The 27,390-nt window shown below is 44.9% G+C and overlaps 1 protein-coding gene across 4 annotated transcripts; it reads right to left on the reverse strand.

The window, feature by feature from the left end:
• On the reverse strand, positions 1 to 27,268 carry MIGA2 (mitoguardin 2). 4 transcript variants are annotated; one of them, XM_067542011.1, is made up of 17 exons: positions 27,181 to 27,268; positions 24,663 to 25,612; positions 24,254 to 24,497; positions 22,166 to 22,376; positions 20,626 to 20,738; positions 15,547 to 15,664; positions 14,978 to 15,111; positions 13,075 to 13,192; positions 12,264 to 12,364; positions 11,766 to 11,881; positions 11,151 to 11,223; positions 10,055 to 10,141; positions 8,909 to 9,007; positions 8,081 to 8,215; positions 7,058 to 7,111; positions 5,638 to 5,754; positions 1 to 4,854 (listed from the first exon to the last, which is right to left on the reverse strand). In XM_067542011.1, exons 3-17 carry the CDS (start codon positions 24,347 to 24,349, stop codon positions 4,654 to 4,656), a joined length of 1,773 nt encoding a protein of 590 aa, XP_067398112.1. In that variant the 5' UTR covers positions 24,350 to 24,497; positions 24,663 to 25,612; positions 27,181 to 27,268; the 3' UTR covers positions 1 to 4,653. The 4 variants fall into 4 exon arrangements, with proteins under 4 accessions (XP_067398112.1, XP_067398115.1, XP_067398116.1 ...); XM_067542014.1 differs by lacking the exon at positions 27,181 to 27,268 and having other exon boundaries at positions 24,663 to 24,770; positions 25,455 to 25,472; XM_067542015.1 differs by lacking the exon at positions 24,663 to 25,612 and having other exon boundaries at positions 27,181 to 27,223.
• Between the last annotated feature and the right edge of the window lie 122 nt (positions 27,269 to 27,390).

The following is a 27,390-nucleotide window of genomic DNA, read 5'->3' on the forward strand; positions in this document are numbered from 1 at the left end:
TAATGAAGGAAAGATTTATTTGACTTGCATTTAATGCCCACATCCAAAACAGATATAAAAGAAGGTTAGCGGAGGGGAGGGGGAGAGAGCAAGAACAGATGAATATTTACATGTCAGGAAATAAAGGGGGAAAAAAGAAAAAAAGTCACGGGCACAAGATTACATTCTTTAGTTTCAGGTGTGGCAGTGGAATGTCCTGTTGAAAAGGGTTAAGGGAAAGCAGAATTTCACATCCTCTCTCCTTTGCCATGAATATATGGATCACGCTCATCTTCAAACTCATTCTGAACTCTGATATTTTGAAGCAGGTTTCTCTCTTCTTTAATTTTGTACATTTGAGATTTTTTTTTTTTTTTTAAAGATACTTACTTGCCTGACAGATCCTTTTAGAGCACGTCTGTACTGAAATTAAACACTTACGGCTGGCCCATATCTGCTGACTTGGGCTTGCGGAGCTCAAGCTACTGGGCTGTTTAACTGCGGTGTAGATGTTGGGGCTCAACCTCCCACCGAAGCTCTGGGATCCTGCATGGGGGGAGGGTCCCAGAGCCCAGACTGGAGCCTGAGCCTGAAAGTCTACACCATATTTAAACAGCCCAGTAGCTTGAGCCCCGGAAGCCCAAGTCAGCAGACATGGGCCAGCCATGGGTGTTTAACTGCAGTGTAGACATACTCTGGTCTATTCTCTAAATGTATTAAAACATGCATGGGCTCATTAGCCACTTAGGGAAGCTCATCACAACATCTCCCACTTCAGATTAACTCAGGTCAAATGTCCGTTTAAGAAGGAAATATAATCAACCACGTTTGGAGCGCTGAGTTTAAGCATCAGCTTTTTATTTTTATAATGCCCAAGCAATGTTTTTTAAAAATTCCCTCAAGGCTAAAACCTTGTACATTTTAGCCCAGATTTATTAATTTTAAAGAGTTGTAACCCCTTGAAAATAAGGGTTTGTTATTAAAAAAATGCTAACACCATCTTATCACTAGAGTCTAACCAAATGTGTCTCACTTGCTATTAATACTAAAGTATCTTTTGCTCTAAATACAAAGTGCTGGGAAATATTTTCTGTTAGAGAGATCTCTCACTAAGCTGGAAGGCAGAAGGTTGTTTAGTCATAATCCTCAAACCCCCTTTCCCTTCACAAAACGGAATCCCTTAGAAACTTTCCATACAGGCACGTAGTAAGGTGGGTGCTTCATCTGTTGCACACAGCATATGGTGAAATTTCACAAACACAAAAGAATGTACTAGTGCAAAGTGGATTCCATGGTAAGTAGCTCAGTTGTGCATCTACAAATAGAGCCCTTTGCCACTCCAACAAATACTTTAAAATATAAAAACAACCAAGTCCGGATACATTCTTGCAACTTGAAAAGTGACACAAATCATGTTATCTTTCTTTTGGGCCCAAATCTGCACTACACTGAGGTTAATAAGAGGAGCCCTGAATCCTTTCAGAGGTTTATATCCGGGTAGCATACCGTTTCTATATACAGATTGTAGATCAGTGCAGGTTACTCATGGAAGAATAATCTCCTTTGGATTTGACCATTTTGAACACTATTCTTGAGGTTACTATCCCCTCACAGGCTGCATCAGATTTGTTTTGTTCTGGGGTTGTTTTTTTTTGGTCGGGGTGGAATGGGGTTTGTTTTTTAAATGTCCACCTCCCTTATTAGAGCAAGAGGCAGATCATATCAGTAGCCTAGGCTTGATTGTGTGCATGGAACAGGTCAGTATTTCTAGGGTGGGGAGGAGGAGGGACACAAAAATAAAAACAATTACATTAAGTTGCATTACCAGCCACAATCACCCTTGAAGAGAAGTTCTTCTTTGCCGTCATCAAAAGGACAGCACATCAGATTAGGAGTGGGGGAATAAAGGGATCATTTCCCACCCCACACCTTCTCTTGATGAATTAGTAGTTAACTTTTCCTAACTTCAGGACAATACAAGTACAGGGTTGTGCTTTATAAAAAACAAAAAAACCCCACTAGTTTTAGTCTCCTCTCCAGTGAGGATTTGAAAGTCAGAGCTAATATTTTTACCCATGTGTCAGATGGGCTGCTTCTGATCCATTCATTTTCATTCAGGTAAAGACACTCAAAGCAGCAAATACACACAGACAACAAAAACTCTAAAAACCTAAAGCGAACAGCATCAATTCTTTAGAATTATAATTATTCTTCCTTATTACATTTGTCGTCACATTCTTTAGCATCTTTTCAGCTACAACGAAGCTGCTGGAATTCATCTTTCATCCCAGATGTCCATGCAAGGGCACCAAATGGTGTAAACATTTTTTTGTTCTAAGTAACTTGCTTTCAGAATTCAACCTACATTTTAGTTCTGATCAATATGTGTATGAAAGGCTGCCAGGATCCTCCATTTCCTCTCTAAATGTTGTTTGGCTCATACCAGCATGCTTGGAAGAGCTTTCCTGAGTCAATTGCCCTCTCTCTCTCAAATCCTTCTGTTGATCTACCTGCATCTACAGTGTGGGTTAGCTTGACCTAACTACATTGCACTAGGCACAAATTTTTTCACAGCCCTGAGAAATGTAGCTAGCTCAATCTAATTTTTAGGTGCAGACCAGGCCTCACTAAGGTTTGGTGCTTCTCACTTTCTCATGCCTAAACAATTGTCTGTGTGTATTATGTTTGACAGGTTTTTGGGGGACACAGTTTTTCTTGTACTTGTGGAATATCCTGGAGTACAGTATTACACTTGGCTTCTTGTAAGAGTCTGGGAACACCTGGGAACTCTTCATTTCATATTCTATTATACTCCTTTCTGCTTATTTTCTGCCTGCTTTTACTATCAGAAACTGTATCACAGATGTCTTTGCAGAAGAACCTCTGACTATAGCTCAAGAAACAGAGAGGACTTTAGAAATCTGGAATAATTCACAACTTTCTCAGTTCACTCACTCCAACTTCTGTAAGATCTTTGTATTCTCATCATACTATCATTTGCAAAACACAGCAACAAGACTCATGAAGCTCCCTGAACTAAAAAAGAGCCAGCCTTTCTCAGGGGCAGAACTGGAATAGCAGATCACTCTAAAAGCGGAACCCTATTTGCATCAATACTCTTTATATATGGTGTTTGCTTTTCCACTCCTGGATATGTCCTATCTTTGACTTGAATTAGACATGGGCAAACCAAGAGACACATGGTAGCCTTCTCAGACTTCACTTGTGGCTTTACATTAGGAGGTGGCAGCGTATTGAAAGAATCATCTACCACCCTTCTCAGACAAGAATTGGGGGAGTCTCAAATCCAAGTTACCTGAATGCTGCTATGCTAGTGTCCAACCCTCTGCATTACCAACAGGAGCCAAATTTTAACCTTAATCACAAAGCTTCTGACAGTTAATGATCAACAATTTCACTCCAATATGAGAACATTTCTGAAAGTTTGTCTTTATAACGCACACTCCGTCTCCTGGCTGGGATGATTTAGTTGGGGTTGGTCCTGCTTCGAGCAGGGGGTTGGACTAGATTCTAATCCCAACCTAATCTTCTTGATTCCACAGATAACTGCAAAACACACTACATTGTTTAACGTGGTGAAACTAAACATTTAAGAGCTTCCCTCCAGCAGTTGATCCAGAATCCCAGCTTTTTAAATAAGCTGCACCATGTAATACCTTCTGCATTACATTTCAGATTTAACAGCTCCTGCTCTGCTCATTTTACAAGTAAGGGTAATAGGCGCCATCTTACATATCCTTCCTCCACCTGTGTATTTCATACCCCATGATGCCCAGTGAGAGAGACTGATTATTAGTGGCTAATTCTGAAATATAGCAAGGCACTCTGTTGTATATTAGAGGAAGTATTTATGCATGCATAAGCAAGATACAAGTCCAACCTTTTCCTACACCTACCATTCTCAGTCTGCCTATTATAGGCTGCAATGGTATCTCAACAGGCCCTCAGTGAAAGAATCTAGTTTACAAATGCAACATCACAGAGGGAATGAAAGACAAACTCCCTTCCAGCTTCTGTCCTTACAAAATCTGCATTTTACTTCCATTCTTTAGTCTTCAGTGCTTTACAGAAGCATTTTTCCTCCCCATAGGAAACAATTATTTCTCTACCTCTCTGCCATATCTGAGAGTAGCATTGTATACAGTAAAATTTATAAGTTAAAATCAGCAATAATGTCCAGAGAGACATGGCAGAGAAATCACTTTTAAAAATACCTCATCTTTGATTAAGAAATTAAGAGCCCAGGAGAGAATCTGTCAACATTTTACCTATCCACCCACTCCCTGCAAACCTCATGGATCTGCTCCCAGATAGTGGAGGGAAGGTGCTTGTCTGCTGCCCCTTGCAATGCGGGAGGAGAATCTTGGGCCCAGGCAGTTAATGGTTTATGACACAACTAAAAGAAATTAAAAAAATAAAAGGAGAGGTGGAATAGACAACAGGATGTTCAAACCATAAGCCTGTGAGTCATCATGGAGCTCTTCCAGCAACTACCGGCTACAAAAAGTAGTAGTTCTGGGCAGGCAGTTAAACGCCTCCAGTGATGTCAGGGGATGAAAGAGTCTTGTTGCCACTGATTACCACAACAGGTGGTGTAACCACCTCTCAGAAAAAGGTCTCTTAAGAAAGTGGATTTTCTCCCCTAGCTGAATATTAGTTGAGCTCCTCCAGGGGTCCATTTTCACTGGACAGTGTCCCATTCATCTCTGGGGTCGTCTCACTACCCAAATATCCCAGGAGGATCTCACTGCGCCGCCGTGATAGCTGCAGAATGTCTTCTGCCAGTAACTGCACTGTTGTGTATCTCACATTGTCCACGTCAAACATGTCCTTCAAATATTGTACTATCTGGTGCTGCAAAAAGAGGGGGAATGTTTATAGTAAGGAGATCTGCCCCCACCTTATCCTAAGTCAAGCATCAGAGACATGTCAGTTGCCTGGCTTTAAAAGAATATATTCCATATGGGATTCTGCAAGCTTCCCATCAGACACACAAAGGATCTATTTCAGACTGTACCAACTCTCTGGCTAAACAAACCATGCCAGTTTCCTGTGAGGCAGGAAATTTTGTTTTAGGAGACAAAGACTGATATCCCTTTAAAAAAACGAGGGTGGGGGCACAGAACAGGGTCCCTGGAGTCAGGAATGCGATCCTACTCCTTGTGGTAACACCTCACTGCAATTGTTTGATGTAAGTTTAAATTTAAGAAAAAAGTTCCAAGTTAGGTAGAGTCAAATCAGAATCCAGAAAGAAAAGCAACATTTAGAATTTACAATCAAATATGGGTCCCAGCTTCTGGCTGACCTCTGAGTTGAAAGCAATACATTCAAATGGAATATATACATGTGTGCCCTTAATCTATTCTGAAGTTGTAGATTTTGTCCCGTGTTTCATTTTGCATGTTCTTACAGGAGTAGCATAGTTAGTAAGTAGCAAGTTCTAATAAGAATTCTTATAAATCTGATCATGCAGGCTGCTGAATTTAAAAAAAGCAAAGACTTTTAAAACAAATTGTACAAAACCAGGTTCCTTATTGTTACTCCAACAGAGACCTGTCAATGAATACATGCTCACAGATTCTAGCCAGAAGATGGCAAGAGTCCCATACAGAAGCAAACTACAGAAAGCCAGCTTACCTTGAAGAAACCGCAGACCTCAGACAGCTGCTGTTTGGGCCCCAGAAAACCAAAGGCTAGAACAGGACTGACATGCTCCGATACGGAGTAGAAATGAGAGATAAAGCCATCAGGTATCTGTCATGGGAAAGAAATTCAGATCTCATCTTTGCTCCAAGAGAGAATTTAGAAGCCAATCCACTTTAGAAAAGGCATCCTCATTTGATAATTGAAATGCAGATGTCCTGAGCATGACAAGACAGCTGGCATTTCTCAGCCTATGTTACCATGTACTGTTAAAACAGCTGCCACAGACCACCCCAGAAAGGGCTGCATTTAAGTGGTTGAAGTTGGGAATAGACACTACAAAAGAGCCTTATTCAGCCACTCCTCTTGCAGAGTTAGACACCCATCATTCAGATACTCAGATCTTACAGGACTTCTACATCTTGCTGTTTTTAAACTGCCCTTCCATGGAGGAAGAAGTACAAGACAAATGAGGCCTGCAAGAGTCCTTCAGCTATCAGGCAATCTTCATGGTCCTGAGACAGCTCAAGATCGCTAATTTTCCATTTAACACAAGAAATTGGATGAAGTAATTTAAGTCCCCTCAGGTCTGAATGATTTTTAGTACTACAGCAGAGACCTGGAGATACTGCCACCTGACAGCGCCACAGTACTTCATATTTACCTAGAGCAGTACACCTTCACAGCACTTTACTAGTGTTAGTTACACCTGGCATCACCATTGTGAGGCAGGCATTATCCTCATGTACCGATGGATTATGGCACAGTAGTTACATAACTTGCCAGAGCGAGTGGCAGAACTGGATTACAACTCATGAGATCCTGGTTATGTCTCCTAGGCTTGTTTGTGATGACAGGGAACATTTGGAAAGCAGCACAGAGTTAGTGAAAAGGGGGAAACACAGTGGGCAAAATCTAATCGGCCAGCCAGCTGGCCGTGCTGCCAGCAGGGATGCAGGTAAATGGCCTTAGTCCATCACTTCACCAGCAAACAAACAGCCCACATAAAAGGGAAACCACTATAAACTTAGAGAGTCTGTGGCCATTACTATAGTATTCTAGGCAGTGAACATGGAATATTGAGATTTGCTTTTAAATAAGCAAGATCGAGCACCAGAATCATAGGAACTTCAATAAGAGTGCCATGATCTCTGGGTTCCTTGAAGGAGGTCCCTTCAGCAAAGGTGTCAGTGGGTCTCCTGATGTTTCAGATATGGGTAATAGGACAATTCAGTCTGTTCTTGTAAAAATCCCATCTAGATTCATATTTCAGCAAGGTTCAGATCACATCTTGGTGACACCAGGTGCCTTGTGTTCCTTCCTTCCTCCCTCCCCCCACTTCCCCAGCATCTCCCCGCATCATCTTTCTCACACATCCACCCACTAATTCACATCTTATTTTTGTTTTACTTACCATCAGAAGCCTCCTCTTTGCTTTCAGAACTGACCAGCAAGCAGTTGCTAGGGCCTGCAATTAAAAAACCCAACATCATTTAATGGTGTGAGCCTTTGCAGAGAACAGGATGCAACTTACCAGTATATTGCCATCCCTATGGGCTGAGGCATTACTTGTGCCCACCAATCTGTAGCCCCTTACTGAGTGGCAGATATGGTCTCTGATAAATCCCAAAGTTAAATTTATGTAAACTGAAAGCAAATTTGGTCACTTCAAATCCACTCCAGACCAACCACAGTGCTTATGAATACCCCTCAATGCCGTCCAGTGAAGGAGGCCCCTAACTACTCCAGAACGCAGATCGTAACAGAATATTAGTCCATCACTTCACCAGCAATGAAACAGACCATGTAAAAGGGAAAACACATAACTTGGGGAGTCTGTGGCCATTACCATAGTATTGTAAGGCAGTGAATATGTAATATTGAGATTTGCTTTTAAATAGGCAAGATTGGAAGCCAGAATCATAGGAATTTCAATAAGAGTGCCATGGTTTCTAAACACCATGCTTTTTTGGGCTCCCTGCAGATCAGACATTCTAAGGAATGCAGGGCAGACAGATCTAAAAAAATGCATTAATACTCAGGGTTCACTCTGGTAGGGTCTCCAGTGGAGAAGCACCTGCAAAGCAGTAGATACTGTACCACCCCTCTCCCAACTGGAAAGTACAGCCAAGTGTTATTTCCTTAACAGCTAGGAAGGGGGTGGCTGAGTGTCTACGGTCTACACACATTATCCTTTAATATAATGTTATTACAGAGAATAACTGCTAAAAGAATGAACCTGCTAGAACCAACACAGACTCCCTATAAATTACTCAGATCTACCAAGAGACTGGCCAATTCATATGTTGGCTAGAGGGACAGAAAAATAGGACAGTTCCTTTAAGAGACTCCTATGTAATCAGAAAGCCTGGTTCTCTTTTTTTTGTCCTTCAAATCATGAAATAGTCATTTGAACAAGGACCACCATTTAACACACCGTCTCCTTGAAGCTGTCAGAGAGCCAGCGGTTGCGCAGGACGGCTAGCACTGAGGAGGGAGGGTTCTCTAGGTCCTCAAAAGCATCCATGAGAATGAAGTCCAGCACAATATCAAAGAAATTCATGCACACCACCTGCCAGACAACAGAAGAGACACTGACAAGAATTTATAGAGAGTGGAACCCAGACCAAAGAGGGACCATCTGAGAAATAGATTCTGAATTCTTTAGTTACAAGAAGGGCCAAGTTTACCGGTGATGTAAATGGGCACAACTCCACTGGTTTCAGTTTAATGGTTTGAAGTTCATGGAGCTGCTTAAACCAGCAAATGGTTAGCCTACTAGCCTTTGTGAAGGATAAGCAGATTCAAAACCAATGGAAACCAAATACAGTTACAAACTTTACAACTGTAGTTGTGCTACTCAGGAGAAACAGGTTCAGTGCAGCTTGAAGAGTTCAGTCAGTCAGATTTTGTTGTTGTATTAAGTTATACTGAAGGCAGCTACTGCCCTGGATAAGTGTTTTCCTTCCCCACTGTGTTACAGACCTAACTACAAACCATTTGCAGAGGCAGATTTGGAATTTTGAGTACCTTTAGTTGCCACAGTTTAACTCCCTGGTGTAAAGAGCTGGAGTTTCCCTTCCCATAACAAAGTATTGCAAAATAGGGGTAAGTTAACAGCAGTAGCTTTGGGGTCCAGTGACACCAAGTGGTGAAGTGCCAAGATATTGAATTTAGAATTCTCGTTCACCGTTGGGTCCTTCCAGCACATTGGTTCAGGCTTTAATTTCTGCTCTATCTTTCTAGAGAGAGTTGCTTTACAAACCCCTCGTCCTTCCAGCTCCCGCTGAGTGGTTGGCCAGGTGTCTTGCTTCAGTGCATAATGTAGCATCTCCTCATAGCTTTCCAGAAAACCCTTGGGGTTCTTCATGAGAACCGAGAAATGAGACAATGGGAACAATCAGAAGCGATACATAGTCTCAATTTACTATTAAACATTTCCCTAGCCTCTTGATCTGAACACATCAAAACGATTTGCACATAATTAAGTACTTGAATTGTTTGGCCAACAATGCTTTGCAGAAAGAAAAGGATTTTATTTCTGGAATGCATGGTGGCCACAACACCACCACTTTAAGCTTGTATGTTGTACGCACTTGAATGCTATGACAAGGGCTACAGCAGTACCTAGACGGACATCCGGATAGGGGACTAATTGATTCCACTAAGAAGCTACCATGCATGCATTAGCAAGGCAGGATAATCTTACTGCTTTAGGGATTGGTTTAATGAGTAAAAGCCACGTTAAAGATTCCCACTCTGTGATCTCTGCAGAACAGGGGCACTGTAGAACAGAGTGCTTGATTGCCCCCCTCGGCCAGTGGTTGTCAGCTGGGAGCCCCCTGGAAGCCCCTTCACACTGATGAACCACAACATCAGTGATGGTGGCTCTGAAGAGTAGGCTACATACAGAGCTTCTCACAGGTAGAACTGGTGAAGAGAGAGGAAACATGGGTACTTGTTTTTCCCTTTCAAAATGGGTGATCGGAGCAAAAGTGGAGGGGGAAAAAGAAAAAAAAAAATCACACTTGGATTAGCTAGAGAGTGGGATTGAGGAATTGTGTCTATAAGGTGCACCTGTACTCATACAAAGCGCACCTACTGACAGTCTGGGGCACCTGCCCACATCTAAAGGTCCCTTCCCCCAGCCTAAGGTGAGGATCTGCTGGACCCAGGTCTAAAGTAAATACGGGGGAAAACAAATAAAAAAAAACAGGGACAGGAGTGAAAAGCATGCAGCCTGAGGGGGACACAAGCAGAGAATTTCAGAGAGCGTCCACGGCTCCTCGAAAGAGTCCAGGGAGCTAGTGGACAGAGCCCAAAAGGAATTCTGCCCGGAGATATGACTTCAGGAAGGATTGGACTCACACAAGGCACAAGTGAGTTGTCTCCCACTCACAAACCCTCCTACCTTCTCAGCCTTTGTCATTAGTCCTGTCACCATCTGCTTTCCAACCTCCCCAAAAAACAACTGGTTGCTCTCATCCTGCAGAAGGGCCTGTGAAGAGACCACAAAGAATCTTTCACTGATTAGGTAAACATAAGCCCTTATTACACGAGGTGGGAGACAGGAGACAATATGAGCGTTCTTACACTAATGAAACAGGCAAAGGTGTATCTCACTTTTTCATTGGCCTGAGAGCAGACATGAATTTAAATAGTGGAATCTATTCAACCCAAGGCAATGAACTCTGTGAAGCATGTGCTCCTAGTGGATCTGATCACTCAGCAACTCCTCAGGTCAACTACTGATTATTCAGAGATGTCCTAAAGAAAAAGTACCTAGTCGTCCCTCACTGGAAAGAGGATCGTCACAGTGTTAACATTAAAAGGTGAGGTTCATAAAAGCAAAATGAGAGGTCAAGGGGTGAAAGTGAAGATGAAGAAGACTACTTCCTTCCTGTAGGAAACAGACACAGAATGCTGGAAAAGTCTAGGATTGGTTAGGGGAAAAAAATTGTACGCGGGAGCCCTTGCACTTTGATGATGCAAACTCTAGAAGAGGTACATAGCCACCTTCAGCCTAAAGATATTGCTCTGGGGACTGGATGGCTGAGGATAGAAAGCCTTTGACCCCTAGGTCAAAGATTCAACTCCAGGCCAATTACCATCAGAGGCTGCCAAGTAGCCTGCGTGGTGCAAGTTTGATAGTCTCCAGACAGTTCCCAAATAGTCAAGAATTTTATTATAAGAACTGCTATAGCAAACCTGGTATCTGTCTTGGCTACAAAGCCGCATCTTGAATGGGCACAGAGACAACTATCCTCTCACTCCAAGACAGAGAGAGAGTTGAAACATTTTGGGGAGGGTGTAGGAGAAGGGAAGCTTGAACTGCTACTTTCTGTGCTTTACCTGTTCTGTAGAAGTGGAGGACTTTAGTCTGTAGGACAGGCTTGACAGCCCCTTTCATTCACTAGGACAGATACTGAAAGTGACATGTATTCTAACAATCAGGAAGTCTCTTAAGTGTAGATGCAACAGAATTCTGAGAGCTAGAAAATTCCTACCTGGAAAGCCTGCCTGACACAGTGCAGCTTTGCTAGGAAATCCTGATCATGGTAGCATCCTAGAAGCTCTGTCCTAGGAGAGGAAAGCAGGATGTTACAAATTCCAGCAACAAAACAAGACTAGTAAGTCTCCTGAAGAGGCAGACAAGAGGAGTCTTGATTTGGGCTCCTAACTCCCTTAGGCCCCTTTGAAAATCTCAGCCTTTGCCCACTAGGCACTAATTGAAAACACCAGCTCCTTTCATGTAAGTCACCGAGCCATTTTCAGATAATCATTTTGATCATTACAATCCATGGCTAGATTTGAGCCAACAACCCAGAGGTGAAAAGTGCTGTAATTCACTCCCCCAGGAAACTAGTAATCTTAGAGTGTTTCTCTCAGCAGGAGGATGTATCCAGCCTGAATCAAGTTAAACAAACCCAAGTAGCATCTTAAGTCTTAGGCGAGTTAAAACCCCGTTGGAATTTCCAAGCCAGCAGAGAAGATGCTAAAAAACTCTCTCTCTAAATTGTATTCTAACTCCAGTGCCGAGCCCCTACCAAGTAACCTGAGTAGTTCATACCTCCAGTCAAAATGACAAGACTTTTGGCGAAAGACTCCTTTTGGCACCTCACCTTAGTGTTCTGCATGAAACTCTCCCTTCTTTCACCAACTCTAGAGCTTCTTCGTATGCAGCTGCTGGCTTGGAGAGCTGGAAAGGTATTTTCCTAATCTGGAGGGAGTCAAAGAGCTGCAGAGAAAGCAGAAGAGGTCAGAAGAAATTTCTTGTTATATCAGGGTTATATCTGGACTTCACACCAAGATATTTAAATCGAATGGGAGTCCCGGTGCTCCCAATGCTAATTGGGATCACAACCTCCTTAGCCCGAGCATAGCCCAATCCTTTCTTATACTTCAGCTGTAGTACAAGTCATATTAGCAGGTGCAGCAGCTTTTACAGTACTTTTCTAGCTACTACTGCATGCCTCTAAATGAAATAAACATATGGCCATTATTTTAGTTTCCCCAGCTTTAGGAACATGGAGAACCACCACCAACATGGGTAAGTTTCCAATGCAGGAAATTAAGTAATTTGCGATTGGTTTATTTACTAAGGATAGAATTTGAGTCACCTCTGCAGCAGAAAAGAAGGAGTCCTCAGAAGTCAAACTGTCTTCGTCATCTGTCCTAAATCTCAGTGACTCCTCTGTCAGGGGAAGCAGGAGCGTTCTCTCTGGAGGGGGCAAATAAAAGTAGATGTTTAGCTCCATCTCTTTCTAAAACTCCATTCCTCCCACCCAGCACATTTCCCCCCATATACAAGTCCTTATGTGGCAGCAGTGCCCCTTTGTGGCCATCCTGAAATTCCTGTCACTTCTTTGAGATACTCAACTAAAGAGATTTGCCGGGCCTTCAGGAGAGACACATGGGGCATGAGGTCTATTAAGAATTAATATGGAGCTTAGCCAGCGGCTTCCTCATTCAAATACTGTTTCCCACTGAGAAACTGTATTCTCCTTTAAGTCTTCCTCCCACCAATTCTTATCTACTACTACGAAAAGAAAAAGGTCCCATAGAGCTAGATTAATTAGTTTCCTCAGTCTAGCAGACAATGAAATAATTGGAAACCTGGGACCAGCAGCTGGTAGACAGCAAAGCATTGCATGTTTCCACGGCTATTGTTCACAGGCTGCACACAAGTCAAGGCATTTTATCTCATCTGTCCAGCCTATACCACTATTACACCTGAACTCTGTTGAAACAGCCACCTCTACCCTGCCAGAAGGAATTTGATGAGGCCTTGGCAAATAAAACATTAGAATTTCATTGAAAGGCTTGACACCAATCTCCAATTAAGATTCCATGGACCTCAGTTCTAGTCCCGGTGGGACTCTAGTATATTCCCATGGCTACAACTATAGCTGACTCCCGGACCCACCTTACCCAGGTCTAACAGCATGCTGTCCGAAGGGAGCGTTGACCCGAACTCTTCCTGAAGGTGATATGCCTGGTGCAAGAGAGTTTCAAGCTTCTCTGCAAACTCCTTTTTCTGGGACTCCTGCTTAAACATAAGCAGACACTATCCCTCAATAGCCAATTGTGCTGCTGACATAGCACAGTTGATCACTGTTAGAGATGTTTACAACAAAATGAAATTTTGAGTCAACAGTTATGATTTACCAGTTACAGTTAAATTAATGAACTGAACTAATTAAAGAATTACTTCATGTTAAACCTGCAATACAGGCAATAAAAGGAGGCAGGGCAGTTTGCATGCAATCTAATCCAAATTACAGTTTTTTTCCTTCTGCTGCTTATCCATTTAAGAGGGAATAGTACATTGGCCTGTCACTTCTAGAAACAGTTATAATGGGCTATCAGTCACAAGGAAGAGTTCAGTGATATCAGCCTCTAGAGGTTTGTTCATGTGACAAAGTCTGCATTAGTTTGCTCTGTTCACAGGCCTGTGAGGGGGTGAAAGAAAAGCTCACATGTCTGCCTTCATTATACTTCACTTAGATCTTCACTTTCACAGAGATCTTAAACCCTCAGATAGAAGAGTTAAATAAAACTACAAGATCTGTTTCGATTATAAAGCAACTCTTAATTTAGCTGTAGAAACACAAGAGGACACTTCAAGCACACACCGCAGATAGCAAACAAAAAATTTTAAAAAAAAAAATCCAGATTTGACTTGCATAAATATCATTGAACACAAAAGATAAACATCCCAAATACCAAAGACACCAGGTTCTCTTTTATAAGAATCTCAGGGTATCTTACATCAACATCCCTAACTCTCTGAATTCAGATTTAGCCCTTTTCATTACCTGCAGCTGCTATCTCTTTTACTATTTAGTCACCACTAAACTTTTCTATTTTAGGCGCACCCTTTTATAAGAGCTTTTCCCAGCATGCTTCCTGCTCTGGTAGCTCCCCCTTTAAATGTGGGGGAGACAGCCAGTTACAGCCCTAGACTATCCATTTTGTAGGTAACTGAAGAAGTCTGCTACTCTCTGCTTCCTAGCACTAAGTGGGTATTTTGGCACGTACTTTCTCTTAGCTTCCCCCTTTCTCTAATGGCTGAGATAGTTGTCCAGCCTCACAAATTTGTTTTCCTCTAGTAAGACAAGTGTGCAACTAGTTAACTTTTCCATTTCAGGACAGCTCACTTCAATATTGGTGATCAGTCTAGCTAGACCCTCCATTTTACAGGCATTAAAAAGATAAATAATGTTGGACAAGACAAACTATTTTGACCTAGTTTGTTGCTGTACTTAATAATTAACAAGAATACATGGCTCCTCATTAATACTTTTCATCTATGGCTCTCAAAGTGCTTTACAGAGGAGGTCAGTATTATCCCTGTTTTCCAGATGGGGAAACTGAGGCACAAAGCAGGAAGTCACTTGCCCAAAGACAACCAGCATAGCAGTGGTAAAGCCAGGAATCGAACCCACGTCTCTTGAGTACCACTCCAGTGTCATAGCCACTAGGCCACTGTCTTGTTCTTTACCTTTCAATAACTAACTCTGAAGTTTGACAAAGAATCTTTTGGCATGAGTCATTGTGGGTTTACGGTTAGTGGAAAAGTCTCTAGGAAAAAAGATTTAGCCAAAAATATTGGAAACGCATCCTCTCTAATTCCAGCAAAGCTACATGAGGAAATTACAGGTGGTTAAGGATGGGTCCTTGCCATACCAGCTACTCCCTTGTCTTGTCCACTCTCCTCCAAACTTGCTTTTCAGTGTTTAGTCTCCTATTAATTACCTCATTTTCTCCCATCCAATCTGGCTCTTCACAACATTCACTAGCTGGATAATGTAGGGAAGAGGTTGGCACGTACCTCAGGCAACTCCTCAGACATAGTTTCTTCATGTTTCGTGTTGTCCCAAGAGACTGGAGTGCTAGTGCTGTTTCTCTGCCTGACGGTCAAGGCCTGCTCCCACTTCTGCAGCGCCTCCTCAAACAGCTCCATCCCTGGCCAATGCAACCAAACATAGGCAGTGAAATCAGAGCACTTATATAGCAAAAGGACGTAGCAACCAATAAGGCTCCTTGCTCACTTGTGAGGCAGAGTATTTGAGAGAAGAGGGCAGTCTCATCCCAACCCCATTTGCAGCCTAACCCAATAGAACACAAGGAAGTAACAGATATTTCTTTCCCTTCTGGATGTTGGGTCTCATTTGGGTTAGGATTCACTGAAATCATCGCCACTCCTCATCCAAGGAGAGGAAACAGATTTCTCCAGGTGAACCACAGTTTGTTGGTTGAACCATGTTGCTCTTAACAACAGTGTCGCCTCCTGTCCTTATCTGTTGGTGGAGCAAGGACTGAATGAACACGGAGACAGCATTCCTACTCTCACAGCATAAAGGGATTAGTCTTTCAGGGTAAGGTTCATTTTTTGTTTACCTTGAATATAGAGGTTTTCAGCACTAGAGTCACCAGCGGCTCCAGGATCTTCCATCACCTTCGTCTCCCAGGGCTCTGCAGATGCTGGTGTTGGGCTGGAAGAATTCACAGCCACAATCTATCCAGTGAAGAGAGAAGAAAGAAGAGCAGCTCCTTTTAGAACTTCCTTCAAGTATGACGTACACATATGGTGTAGATGCAGCTAGGTTGCTTCCATCATCCTAACTACTGCCGCTCAGGGAGGTGGATTACCTACAGTGATGGAAAACCCCTTCTATCACTGTAGCAAGCACCTCCACTAAGGTGGCATAGCTACGGGTACCTCAGGGAGAGGGGCAGTTAGGGGCTGTGTGCGGGCAGGGGTTAGCTTAGAGTGCAGGCAGGGGGGTAGCTATGGGCTGTGTGCCGGGACATGATCCTCCTCCTCCAAAGGCTCTGCAGCCGGGTCCCCCTGCCCAGGCAGCTCTTACCAGCTGTGCAAGAAGTCAAAGAGGGCTGGGAGCTGAGGAGAAGCTGCTGCCCCCGGGCCCTGAGCAGCAGAAGATGAGGGAGCACCATGGCTGCCCACTCCATGGCACCAGCCAGAGCAGCATCTGCCCAGCTCTGGCCAGGGGTTTGCGGTTAAGGCAAAGAGGAGGAGGTGGGGTGTGTGTGTGTGTGTGGAGATGCCTCTGGGACTGCCCCACTCTGGTTAAGGCACTGCAGTTTGGGAGGAATGACACCCCCGTGTCCCCTCCACTCCGCCCATGGGCTCAGGGCTTCTGCCCTGTGGGGCACCAGAGCTTGCAGATCCCCTGCAACCAGCTCATGGCCCCCTAATGGGCTGCAGACCCCCGGCTGAGAACCACTGCTCTACCTGACCCCACTCACTGGCTTACATAGCAATGAGCAAGCCATGCTCACGTTGGGGCACGTCTACACTTTGAGCTGGGACGGGGGTGTGACTCCCCAGCTCAAGGAGGCATATCTGCACTAGCTGTGATCAAGCTAGTGTGCTCACAATAGAGTGTAGCTGTCCCAGTATGTACCCACGAGAGACCACAGGCACACATGATTGGCCCCGTCCCTGGAGGGTCCAAGATCTAAAGTCCAGGTCATTGGAACTGGTTACTATGGGCTAGGAATTATGTTTTGAACCAGTTCAGTAAAACATGACAAGTTTGGCTTGTCAGTGTGACAGAGGCCAAACGATGGAATAACCAAGTTTAAAGAACATGCTTTAGTCCAGGTACAGACCTAGGCTAGAGGACTTAACACTTTTTGTTCACACATGCTGTCTGACCAGTGTTTGTTCAGAGCTAATTTCCACAACTGTACTGAGGCATAGCTTAAATTTGGCTATGCAGGTATATGTCCTTGTGCTGGGAATGACACTGAACTCAAAGTATAGATGTATCCTTGGCACGCTTGCAAGAGTGATGAGGAAAGGGGAGGAGAGAAACAAGGAGGACACCAGAACAACTGCTACAAGAAGGGGGAGGAAGGAGGAATTGCAGGGAAATAAATGCTGGCCCAAGCCCCACTTAAAGAGGAAGGCAATAGCTGGGGAAGCAATTGCAAACAAAAGAGGGAGCAGATTAACAGTGAAAAATGCTAGAGAGAGAACTTGTGCAGGAGATAAAATTATTTCCATGAAAAGAACAGAATGGAGTTGATTCTGAATTTCTGGAGGTTGCAAGGAAAAAGACAGAGACTGCACACCCCAGGGAACTCACCAGGTATAGACAGGATTTAGCAAGAGTCTTGGGAGACTTTTTGTCAAAGGGGTAGGGATGGGTGGGTGGAGGAGGAGAGGAGTCAAGCTTACCAGAAGTTAGGGTATGTTTTTACCCTAAAGTGACACTCTCCCAAAACTTACACATCTCTTAAATCAGCTTCTTACTGTTTTCTAACTCATCCCTTTGGTAAAACCTGATTTCCAGCAAAGCAGAGTAGCACTGTGGAAATAATTAGCAAGAAGCATAAGGGGGAGTCTCAGTACCCTCCCTCTATCCCTGCAAAACAAAGCTAGAGAGAGCAGAACAGCTCACTTGTTTAAAGAGTATTTCATTGTACATGAAAAAGTATAGATTCAAAAGTAGCTCTAGCTACAAGCCATATGTTTTAAAGAAGCCAAACTGCATTTAAATTGCTTTTCTAGTTTATATGAAGTCCACTTACCCTGATTTGCACAAAAATGAGGCCCAAGGTTTTGAATCAAACTATGCTAGAGAATGTATCTGCTCTGCAGGCTGTCTCCAAATAGGTCCTGCACTCACTCACCATGTTCTCAGAAACAGGAATGGAGTCTGTGACTTGTGGTGGTTTGTCTCTCTCTTCCAATCTAATCTACCTACTATGAAATGACTGCTGCTGGTGATTTGAATGTGAGAGGGCGCATTAACAAGGCAGTTGCAGAGCCTGCCTCTGGACCTTAGCAGCCTTACAGGAACTTACTACCAAACAATAGCACCAAAGATTAGTTTCCCACCCAATTCACCTTAACAAGGTGCGAACTTCTGAAGGTAAGAATAGAAACTGCTTCACCCACCATGGCCTCCCCATCTTCAGGATTTTTAGTTAAAGAAATAGTGAAACCCTTGGTCCACAGATTGGATCTGACCACTTTGCATATGCAGATTCTGAAGAATCTCCACATCCATTTAAAAAGAGGTTTCTTAACCTTCGGGACTGTAAAGAAATGAGAAAGCCTTCTAAATGTGTCCCTAGTATTTAAGTGCAACACTGAATCCACAGGTAGCCTGAAACAACAGCTCTAAGAGGTGTGAACTCCCTCCACACCACCCATTAATCTTGTTAGGCTGTAAAGTTTACAGCATTAGCTTTATCATTGCGGATGCTTTTGTCTGCCGGGAAGAGGCGGAAGTGAAGCCCAGAGTGTGGGAACTGGGAGTTACTGCGGAGAAGGAAATGCAGGGGGAATAAGGGAAGAAAAGAGAGACACAAAAGTGAGGAAGGAGAGAGAAACACACACACAGAAGGAAAAGAAATAAAGAGCAGAAACAGCAATTGTCTTAAAGATGAACATTTCCTGCCAAACAATGCTCAATGTAACAATAGGATATTGAACTAATAAATAATGATCACAAGTAAAAGTTTAGTTACTGCCTAAATTCAAATTCTACCTTTGATCGCTATGTAAAGCTTCCATTGACAACAGTAGAAGCTGAGCTTGGAATAGAGCGGAGTATATGGTCCTACATGTATATCTGTACCCATGAACCACATTTAAAAATGGAATTCCGGCCTCCCCATGAAGGTGAATTTGATATCCCTAGGTTAGAGGCAAATAAATACCACTTAGAACCCTCCTGTTCACATCTCACACAAACATCAGCAGTGGCTCTTAAATTGGTTCTGTATTCACCCATTTCAGAAGTATTTCATCCTAAGCTTCCCCAATAAAATAGGTCAAGTTTCCAAAACTAGCTTTCAGTGCAGGACCATTTTTCTGCTATTCTCCCCCATCACAGTCAAATTAACCAGCCCAGTTGTTTGGGAACAGAACAATCTAGCGAGTTTGTTCCCACCCATCCTTTCTCTGAAACCTAGAGTACGCTCAGGGAAGCACCTTTGACTGGACAGCTGCCAGGGAAGAGAGAAGAAATATGCATGGGAGAGAGGAGGGCTATGTCCTCAACCCTGACTCCTTCAGTTTGCTGCTTAGCCATTGGCTGGGTAAAGGGGAATGGGGCCAGCTGATTGGCTGCTGCATGTCCCCTGCCTTGCCTATTTAAGCTAAGCCCTGGCTTTGCAAAAGTCTTTTTACTTACTCTCCAGTTAGCCGCTACCTGTGCACCATAGCAATAAAATCGGGCAGGGGTTTATTCCCACCCACCCTTTCTGTGAGGCCTGGTCTACACTAGACAGTTTGTCGACAAAACAGTGCTGGTGTACACACTGACTACTGCCGACAAAACTGCCCTGTTTTTCTGACAAAATAAAACCACTTCTACCAGAGGCACAGGGCTTTTGTTGGCAGAGCTAAGGTGACACAGTATCAGTGTGTCCTTTTAGAGCGGTGGAGGGTCTGTCATACTTGACAAGTGGGGGGGGAGGGGGACACGGAGAGGAGAGAAGAAGAGCTGGAGCCTGGCTCCACAAGCCGCTGGGCTCCCGGTTATGGGCTGGGTAGCTGGAGGCTGCCACCTGGCTTGCAGGGCAAGCTCAGGGCGCGGGTGCTCTGAGCCGGGTGCGAGCCAGGATGCAGGTGGCTGCCGCTGCAAGCTCCCAGACTTAGACAAGCCGTGGGCAGCTGCCAGCTGCTGCTGGGCTCCGAGCTGGGTTGCAGGAGGCTGCCTCCCAGCTCCCCGGTGACCGTTGCCACGCTGTGAGCCCAGGATGCGGGCAAGCTGTGGGTGGCTGCTGCCTGGCTGCCAGCCAGGGCGCAGGACTCTGCAGCCCCGATCCCGAAAGCAGGCTGCTGCAACCCGCTCTCGGCTCAGAGCCGGAACTAGGCAGGATGCAGGGAGAAGTCCCCGTGCGGCTGCCCCAACTCCCAGCTAGGACCAGGAGTGGGGGTGGGGAGAGGGCAGCCCACAGGGTGCCCGGGAGCCTGTGGGCTCCTGGCAGGGAGCAGAGAGATGGGTCTCTCACAGCTCCCCCCACATTGCCCCTTAGGTTGGTGGAAGTGGTCCTGGTGAGGATGTACTGCACTGAGCCCAGGAGAGCGGTGTGGGCATGAGCCACCACTGCGGTGGCAGAAAATCGACATAAATATAAATATGTCGACTTATTTTTTTAGTGTAGACAAGGCCTGAGATGTAGAATGACCTGTACATCTATTTGGTGTCTTCTTCTGGTGGCTGGGCATGGTAGCCACTAAAATCATATTGGAATTGAAGTTTGGAGGGGTGGGAAATAAAGCACAATGGTAATCAGTATGATGGAATTTTAAAGGCCAATACCTTCAGGGCTACAAAAGCTCTGCCCCAAAACAAACTGTTTTCAGGACAAGTAAATTCCACACACCATACTAGTTCTGAATAACTAATAACGATTTTGCTAAGTGTAGGCAGATAGATATGACGCCTTCCTCTGCTACTACTGCAGGACAGCAATGGTGTTAGGGTGTCTTACCGAGGCTAGGCTGTGGGAGGAGCTGGAATGTTTGCTGGGCTCAATGGAGGAAATCCCACTGAGTGTGTCATTGCTCTTGCTGCTTGGACTTTGTATCCTTCTGCTGGAGTAGCCTGTAATTGGGAAGGTTGCAAAAACAAGCCTTTAGGTCTTCCCACTCTGTTTACAGCAATCAGAAAAAGGAACCTTTGCCATCAGATGCGGTGCTCACTCCAGCCTGTCCTGTGCTGTGCCAGGTTAGCACCACTGCAGCGTCTCCGCAAGGCTGCTGAGGGGGCAGTGCCATCTCCAGAAGAATGAGTGCTTGGTGGGATGGGAAAGGCAGCAGTCACAGAAAACATCTGGTTCAAAGCAAAATGACTTCATTGCAGTCCTAGATGATGACGGGGACCGTGCTTAGTTAGCGACAGCACGGATCTGCTGGGTTAATGGATGTGCAGAAGGAGGAGGAGGAAGCATATTTCTAATAGCTACAGCTGGGAGTCAGGGTTCTATTCCCTCCTAATTTGCTTTGTGACCTTGAGCAAGTCATTTAACATCTGTGCCTCAGTTTCCCCATCTAATATGAAACTACAAATACTTATTCGCCTCTTCGGAGAAGTGGAAGTGGAAAGTGTTATTGGAGAAACATTATGCATCATTGCCTCAGACTTCTCTCCTGCCATGTACGGTGCTAAAATAAGTGTAGTCAGTGCAAACGCAGCAGCAAACAGCCAGTATACAGCCAGCAAACTTGCTTGACTTCATAATTAGTGTTTTATAGAGCTTCATAATTTCACAGTGCTGTACAGACAATAATTAATCCTCACAACACCCCGAGGTAGCTGGGTAATTGCTAATCCCATTTTACAGATGGGGAATCAAGAGGACAGTGAAGTGACTTGCCCAAGTTACACAGTGAGTCAATGGCAGAGCTGGGTTTAAAACACAGCCTCCTGACTTCCAGGCCTGTCCTCATACCTCCAAACGACACTGCCTTCTTTACTGCCCCCAAGTACTGCTAAGGTGATTTTAGGGCAGGGCTTTACCCAAAAGAAGATCACATTAGCAGTTTGTCAGAAACCCACTGCCATATCGAATATGCATCAAATGGAGCTAATCATGGTCACCAAGATCAATACACAGGTGTGGGCTGCAGAATGGAGATCACTGCATGCATATAGCCATGCTTAGCATTGCACTGTGGGGTCTACAGTCTCCTTTTGTATTAAAGCTGATGGCAACAGCAAACCACACTGTAAAGCCCTGCAGCCACTCTTCGATCACTTGTGTTCCGGGTAATGATTTTTTCCATTCTGCCATCTATTCTGTACCATGGCTCCTATTAGGCTATGGTCTGACTAGTTTTGCCTCCTGATCTCATTCTGCCTCTGTACAGTATTTTGAACTACTTTAGCAACCTGATCTACCCAGTTGCTTGGAACTACCTGGGCTTCTGTCCTATATTTTTCTCCTCCCAGCCAATAATGCTTACATAAAGGTTCCTTTAACATTACATTGCATTGCATTTCCCCCCAGCACCTGCTTTTGCAGTACCAACCTTTTTTTACTGAAGGGACCTTCCTGATTGGTAAAGAGGGGGCAGGGACTCCTCCAGGCTTAACACCACACTTTTCTGGGGCGATCTGTCTCTTTCGACGTCGACGCCGCTTCATCTGGTGTGCGGCAAGAGCCAAGGCAACCGTCCCAAGAGCCGTAGCAAACAGCACCTTCCGCAGGCCTGGGGAGAGCCTCAGCTGAGAGAAGACAGACTTTAAACACAAGAGATATAAGAAAGTAACAATGTAACACCACCTGCACCACCCATTTGTATAGCAGTTTTACTCCAGGACAGCTATGCCCTAAAGGTACTTTACAGACACTGATTTACCCACCAGTGAAATGTAGACATCCCCGGGGTAGAGCACAGCAACTGTTCAATAGTGCCCAGCAATGCTAAACTGTTCAGGACAAGATGTGAAGGACAGAACCCCATATCTGATAGACTGCAGATAGAATTAAGAGTATGGTATGATTTACATACAGCGCGCTCTGTAGAACCCTTTCAGAGGAGATCTTGAAAACTCAGGGGCTGCCCTCTCTATGTGGAGATTAAAGGTCCCATGGTACTTTTCACAAGAGAAGGAGTTTGCCCCAGTGGTCCTGCCCAAAAGACGCTAGGTCCAGACTAACAACCAGAAGTAAAATCCTGGCCCCAGTGGAGTCAGTAGCAAAACTCCCAGGGGTGGGGAGTGGAGGGGATGATATGCATATACACACTATAGCTTTCTGAATGAATGCCGTCATTTTCCAGGCATAGGTACCCAAGGCACTGTTCTGAGGGCTGAGAGGTAATAGATGGCATGTCCAGAAGGGCCTAGGCAGCTGGGAGGTGGATTAGGTCTGGGACATTTAGGGCCTGAGCTAAAGCCCAGTATACTCCATGGAAGTCTTCACAATAAGATCTTAAATAAATGCAGAATAGCAGTACATTTATTATTAGGAAAGCACTTACTGTAATACTTATATGCGACCCACTTACTGTTATTAACATCAACTCTGAATTTCCTGATTTTGGGGCAGTCAGTCTTATCCTTACTGTTGCATTAGTATATTTTTCCATATATGATAATCATGTTTAATAAAAAAAATCCCAGACAAACTATATTTGAGTATCTCTAAAGATGACTCTGCTCAGTACAGAGAAAAGTGGAGGTGAATAGTAGGCAGCATTAGCAAATTTGGAGCTATGAAAGTGTCATCTCCATAATTATAACTCCCACTTTTTCAGATGTTTATAAAACTAGCTGTTACACTTTGGACTAAAATTTCAATTTATACTTGGTCCAAAAATAATCTTTTTTGGGGGGAGGGGGAAATTCAGTACAATGATCAGCCCAATGAGTTGTCAAAATGTGTTGTTTCCACAAAATCTGACTCTTAGAACACAGAGGAATATACATCGAATGTTCTCTACATAACAGTTTCTCTACAATGCCCATCCCTTTCCTCAGCATCTAACCATACTTGCCTCTAAACTTTCCTGCAGCCCTTCCCCTCTTCACAGCTAAATTCCCCTTCCTATTCGATACTTATATGGCCCCATCACTGTCGTATCTGAGCACCTCACAATCTTTAACGTATTCATCCTCACAACACCCTGGTGAGAGAGGGAAGTGCTTTTATCCCCATTTTACAGATGGGGAACTGAGATACAGAGAGGCTGAATGACTTGTCCAAGATTATACAGGAAGTTTGTGGTAGAGCAGGGAATTGAACCCAGGTTCTCCCAAGTCCTAGACTAGGGCCTTAGCCACTGACCAGCCTTCCTCTCAACATACCTGCTTCCCAGTGTCAAACCCACCTACAAAGCTCCCCCAACAAGTGTCCCTCCCTCCTGTTGGCAGGATGTTCCTAAAACCTCCCCAGATGACACCTGATCTTTTGTAAAAAGCCTGTTTCCAACTCCTTTCACAGTCCCTCAAGCAAGTGCAATCAACCCCTAGCAACTGTTAAATCCTCCATTTCTCTCACCTCAGCACCACTCTGTTATTTTTCTGCCTCACCCTCCAAAACAACTGCTGCAGACAACTCTATAAAGAAAACTCCAAATAACTCTGTAGAAAATCCAGCTGTTTTTCTTTTTTACCTGTCCAAATGTCGTGTAAAGAAACACAGGAATCTCTGCCACTGTCATTGCCAAGGCTTGGATGATGGACATTCCTTCCGTTCTCTGAAAGGCCATGTCTGAATGAGGCTCAGAGTACCTGCAGGAGTCAGCTTGTGGGAAGGACACTTATGGGAACTGCTCAGAGAGTTCACAAAGAAATCCAACTTTGTTTCAAAATGTGCCTCAGGATTCCAGAATTGGTCTCCAACTGGGAATTTTCTCTCTGCAAGAGGAAAAAATAAGGTATACAGAAGCAAGAACAGTACAATCTCCCCATATAAATAATTTTTCCTACAATGCATCTGAAGGCACATTGCAATCCATTTAAAACAGCATGACAACTATAATGGGATAAACCACAGAAAAGAGATATTAAGCTTATTCTTACCAACAGTGATGTCTGCCTCTCAAACTAAACAAGGACGAGAACTCCCAGTCCAAGTAGCTCTGGAGCTTGAGACTTGGCCCCATTTTTAGACCACATCAATGGTCCAGTCTGTGAGGGACTAGGAAGTGTGTTAGTTGAATAGCTTGTAAAGTAGGTCAGGGTCAATTGGTTTAAATACATTCTGCTGGCCAATGTGGACAGCAGCCAGGTCACATTACAACCAGATTAAAACAAAAATGCTTTAGCTCAGCACATGTTTGTTTATTTTTTAATAGAACAGAATTATAACACTTTTTGGTCACATCTGCAATGCCCTATCACCCCCTTGCTACCAACACAGCCAAATTTAGGCTGTGCTTAAGTATAGTTGTGGACAAACTAGCTTTGAACAAGCATTGTTTATCCAGCATGTATAACCAAAACGTGTTAACTGTTATAGCCTAGGTCTGAACCTAGACAAAAGCATGTTCTTTAAACCTGGTTATTCCATTGTTTGGTCCCTGTCACACTGACAAGCCAAACTTGTCATGCTTCAAACCAGTTCAGTAAAACACAATTCCTAGTCCATAGTAACCAGCTCCAATGACCTAGACATAAGACCTTGGAGCCTCCAGGAAGTGTTCGAACAGATTTGGAAGCTGTTTTATGCATAAGCAGAGCTTTAAAATGCAGTTGAAAATGAGGAGGAAGGGTCTAGAAGACAAGTCCAAACAGATAGACATTTTTTCCATGGCAACAAAACAATTTTGTATTAAATACAAAATTTAGTCAATATATAGATCAAGAAAACACCTTGAGAATTTGAGTACATGCAGGACTTGAGTATATGCATCTGCTAATTCATGGAGCGATGAGTTACAGCAATCCAGCCTGCAAGTTATCAAAGCATGGATTGCCTTCTCTGCATTGCCTCAGACAGCACAAATCGAAACGCAGTGGTGTTCTTTGGACTGTAAAAAGAAAATCTGTTTGAAACAGCACAATATGACCTTCAAGTGGCAAAATTAGATAAAAAAGAACACCAAAAATACTGATAGCAGCCATGAAAAACAGTAACTGGATCACAACTGTAACAATTGCTTAAAAGGCAACAGCATGTAATGAGACCAACAGTCAAAAACCGTCTTACTATTTTCAAACATAAAAAATGTATCTGGTACCCAACTCTGGAGACTGGTGATACAGGACAATAGCAACACATATTGCTTCAATTACATCAGCAGAGAAAGCATAAGCAACAATGTATAAGATGATAGTTTTCTTTTGGCTAGGACTCTACTGGAAGGTCATGAGTTAACAAAGAATGCAGTATACCCTTTCCATCCTTCCTGGGCTATAAGCTTAAGGTAAATAATATGCCTTTTGAGAAAGCTAAGGATTTTAAAGGGTCGTGTTTTAAAATTACTTTATTTTAGGGTTTCATTTGTTACTACTGTAATAATTTACGGTGATTTAATTTCCCGTTTCCGTTATTGCAAGGTGCTGAATTCAATTATTTATGCAGCGTAAATTTAAAACAGATGCAAAGCATTTCCAGTGATCCAGTAACTCGGGCCAGGAAGTCAGATACTGGAGCCCAGACACAGAACCTTTCTGACAGTGCCTGCGGTGCCCCAGGACAAACCTGAGCGCCGGTCAGCCACCTCCCTGGCTACTCCCTGACGAGCCAAGATGTAGCTAGTCCCCCAGCACAGACTCCCATCGCTGGGGGCGGGGGGGATCTCTCAGCGCTGGTATGAGCCCACTGTGGAACCCAACCTGCTGCCCCCTCCCAGCCCTCGCTGTTGCACCGACGCTTCTCTAAGGGAACTGGAACTGGAACTGGGAACCCAGCCCAGAAGCAGTGCTACGGCGCAGCCTGTCCGCCTCCCTGCCCTACTGCCTGGGGGTGGGCACCCCGCACCCCCCGGCTCTGTAATAAACCTCGCTCCCCACCCCACTTCTGCAGCGCCATACACCTCGCCGAGGCCAGCACAAAGGCCAGTGCAAGGCACCCGTCACTTCGGCTGCTCCATAAGACCCCCCCCCTCCTCCAGGCCGCCCTCCCCCCGCTGGCCAGCCCCCCAACCCCAGCGCCGCCAGATCCACCACGGGCACGGCACGAAGCCCCACGCTGGGCAGTCGCCTCCTCCAGGCTCGCCGGCCGCAGGTGGCTGCATTATACCTTCTCCCCCCCCCCCCAGCACAGCCCCCTTGCGGGGCACAAACCCGGGGACGGGCAGAGGTGCTGGGGGCTGCCCCCATGGGTGGGGAGGGGGGAGACGCCGCAGTATGGGGCAGTTCTCCCCGGGGCAGGCTTGCAAACCCAGCCCGAGCCACTTACCCAGCTTGTCCCTATTGCCCCGGGCTCCCAGCTGCAGCCACCCGGGGCCCATCATCGCGTCCCACCTACAGCTGAGAGACAAATTAACCTCCCCTCCCCGTCCCCGCGAATGGAAGAGTCCACATCCCCCCGGCACCCCGGGCGCTACCACCCCCAACAGGGGGAGCCCGCAGCCCTGCCTGAGCCGCCTCTCACCCAGCCGCGTCCCATAGCTTCAGAAGGGCAGCGTCTCCTTCCCCCGCGCGCCGCCACCTAGCCTGACTGCCACCAGGGGGAGGAACGCGTGGGAGGCCGCCCCGCCTCCAGCCAATCAGAACAGCAGGCTCGCCCCTGGGCGGACCAATCAGCTGGCTCCCCGGGCCCGCCGGCTGCGGCAGCAGCGAGTGCGGTTGAGCAGTAAAGAGC

The sequence above is a fragment of the Emydura macquarii genome, unplaced genomic scaffold (genome assembly GCF_026122565.2).
Source record: "Emydura macquarii macquarii isolate MOO-44397 ecotype Brisbane River unplaced genomic scaffold, CSIRO-AGI_Emac_v2 contig_691, whole genome shotgun sequence".
Classification (NCBI taxonomy): domain Eukaryota; kingdom Metazoa; phylum Chordata; order Testudines; family Chelidae; genus Emydura; species Emydura macquarii.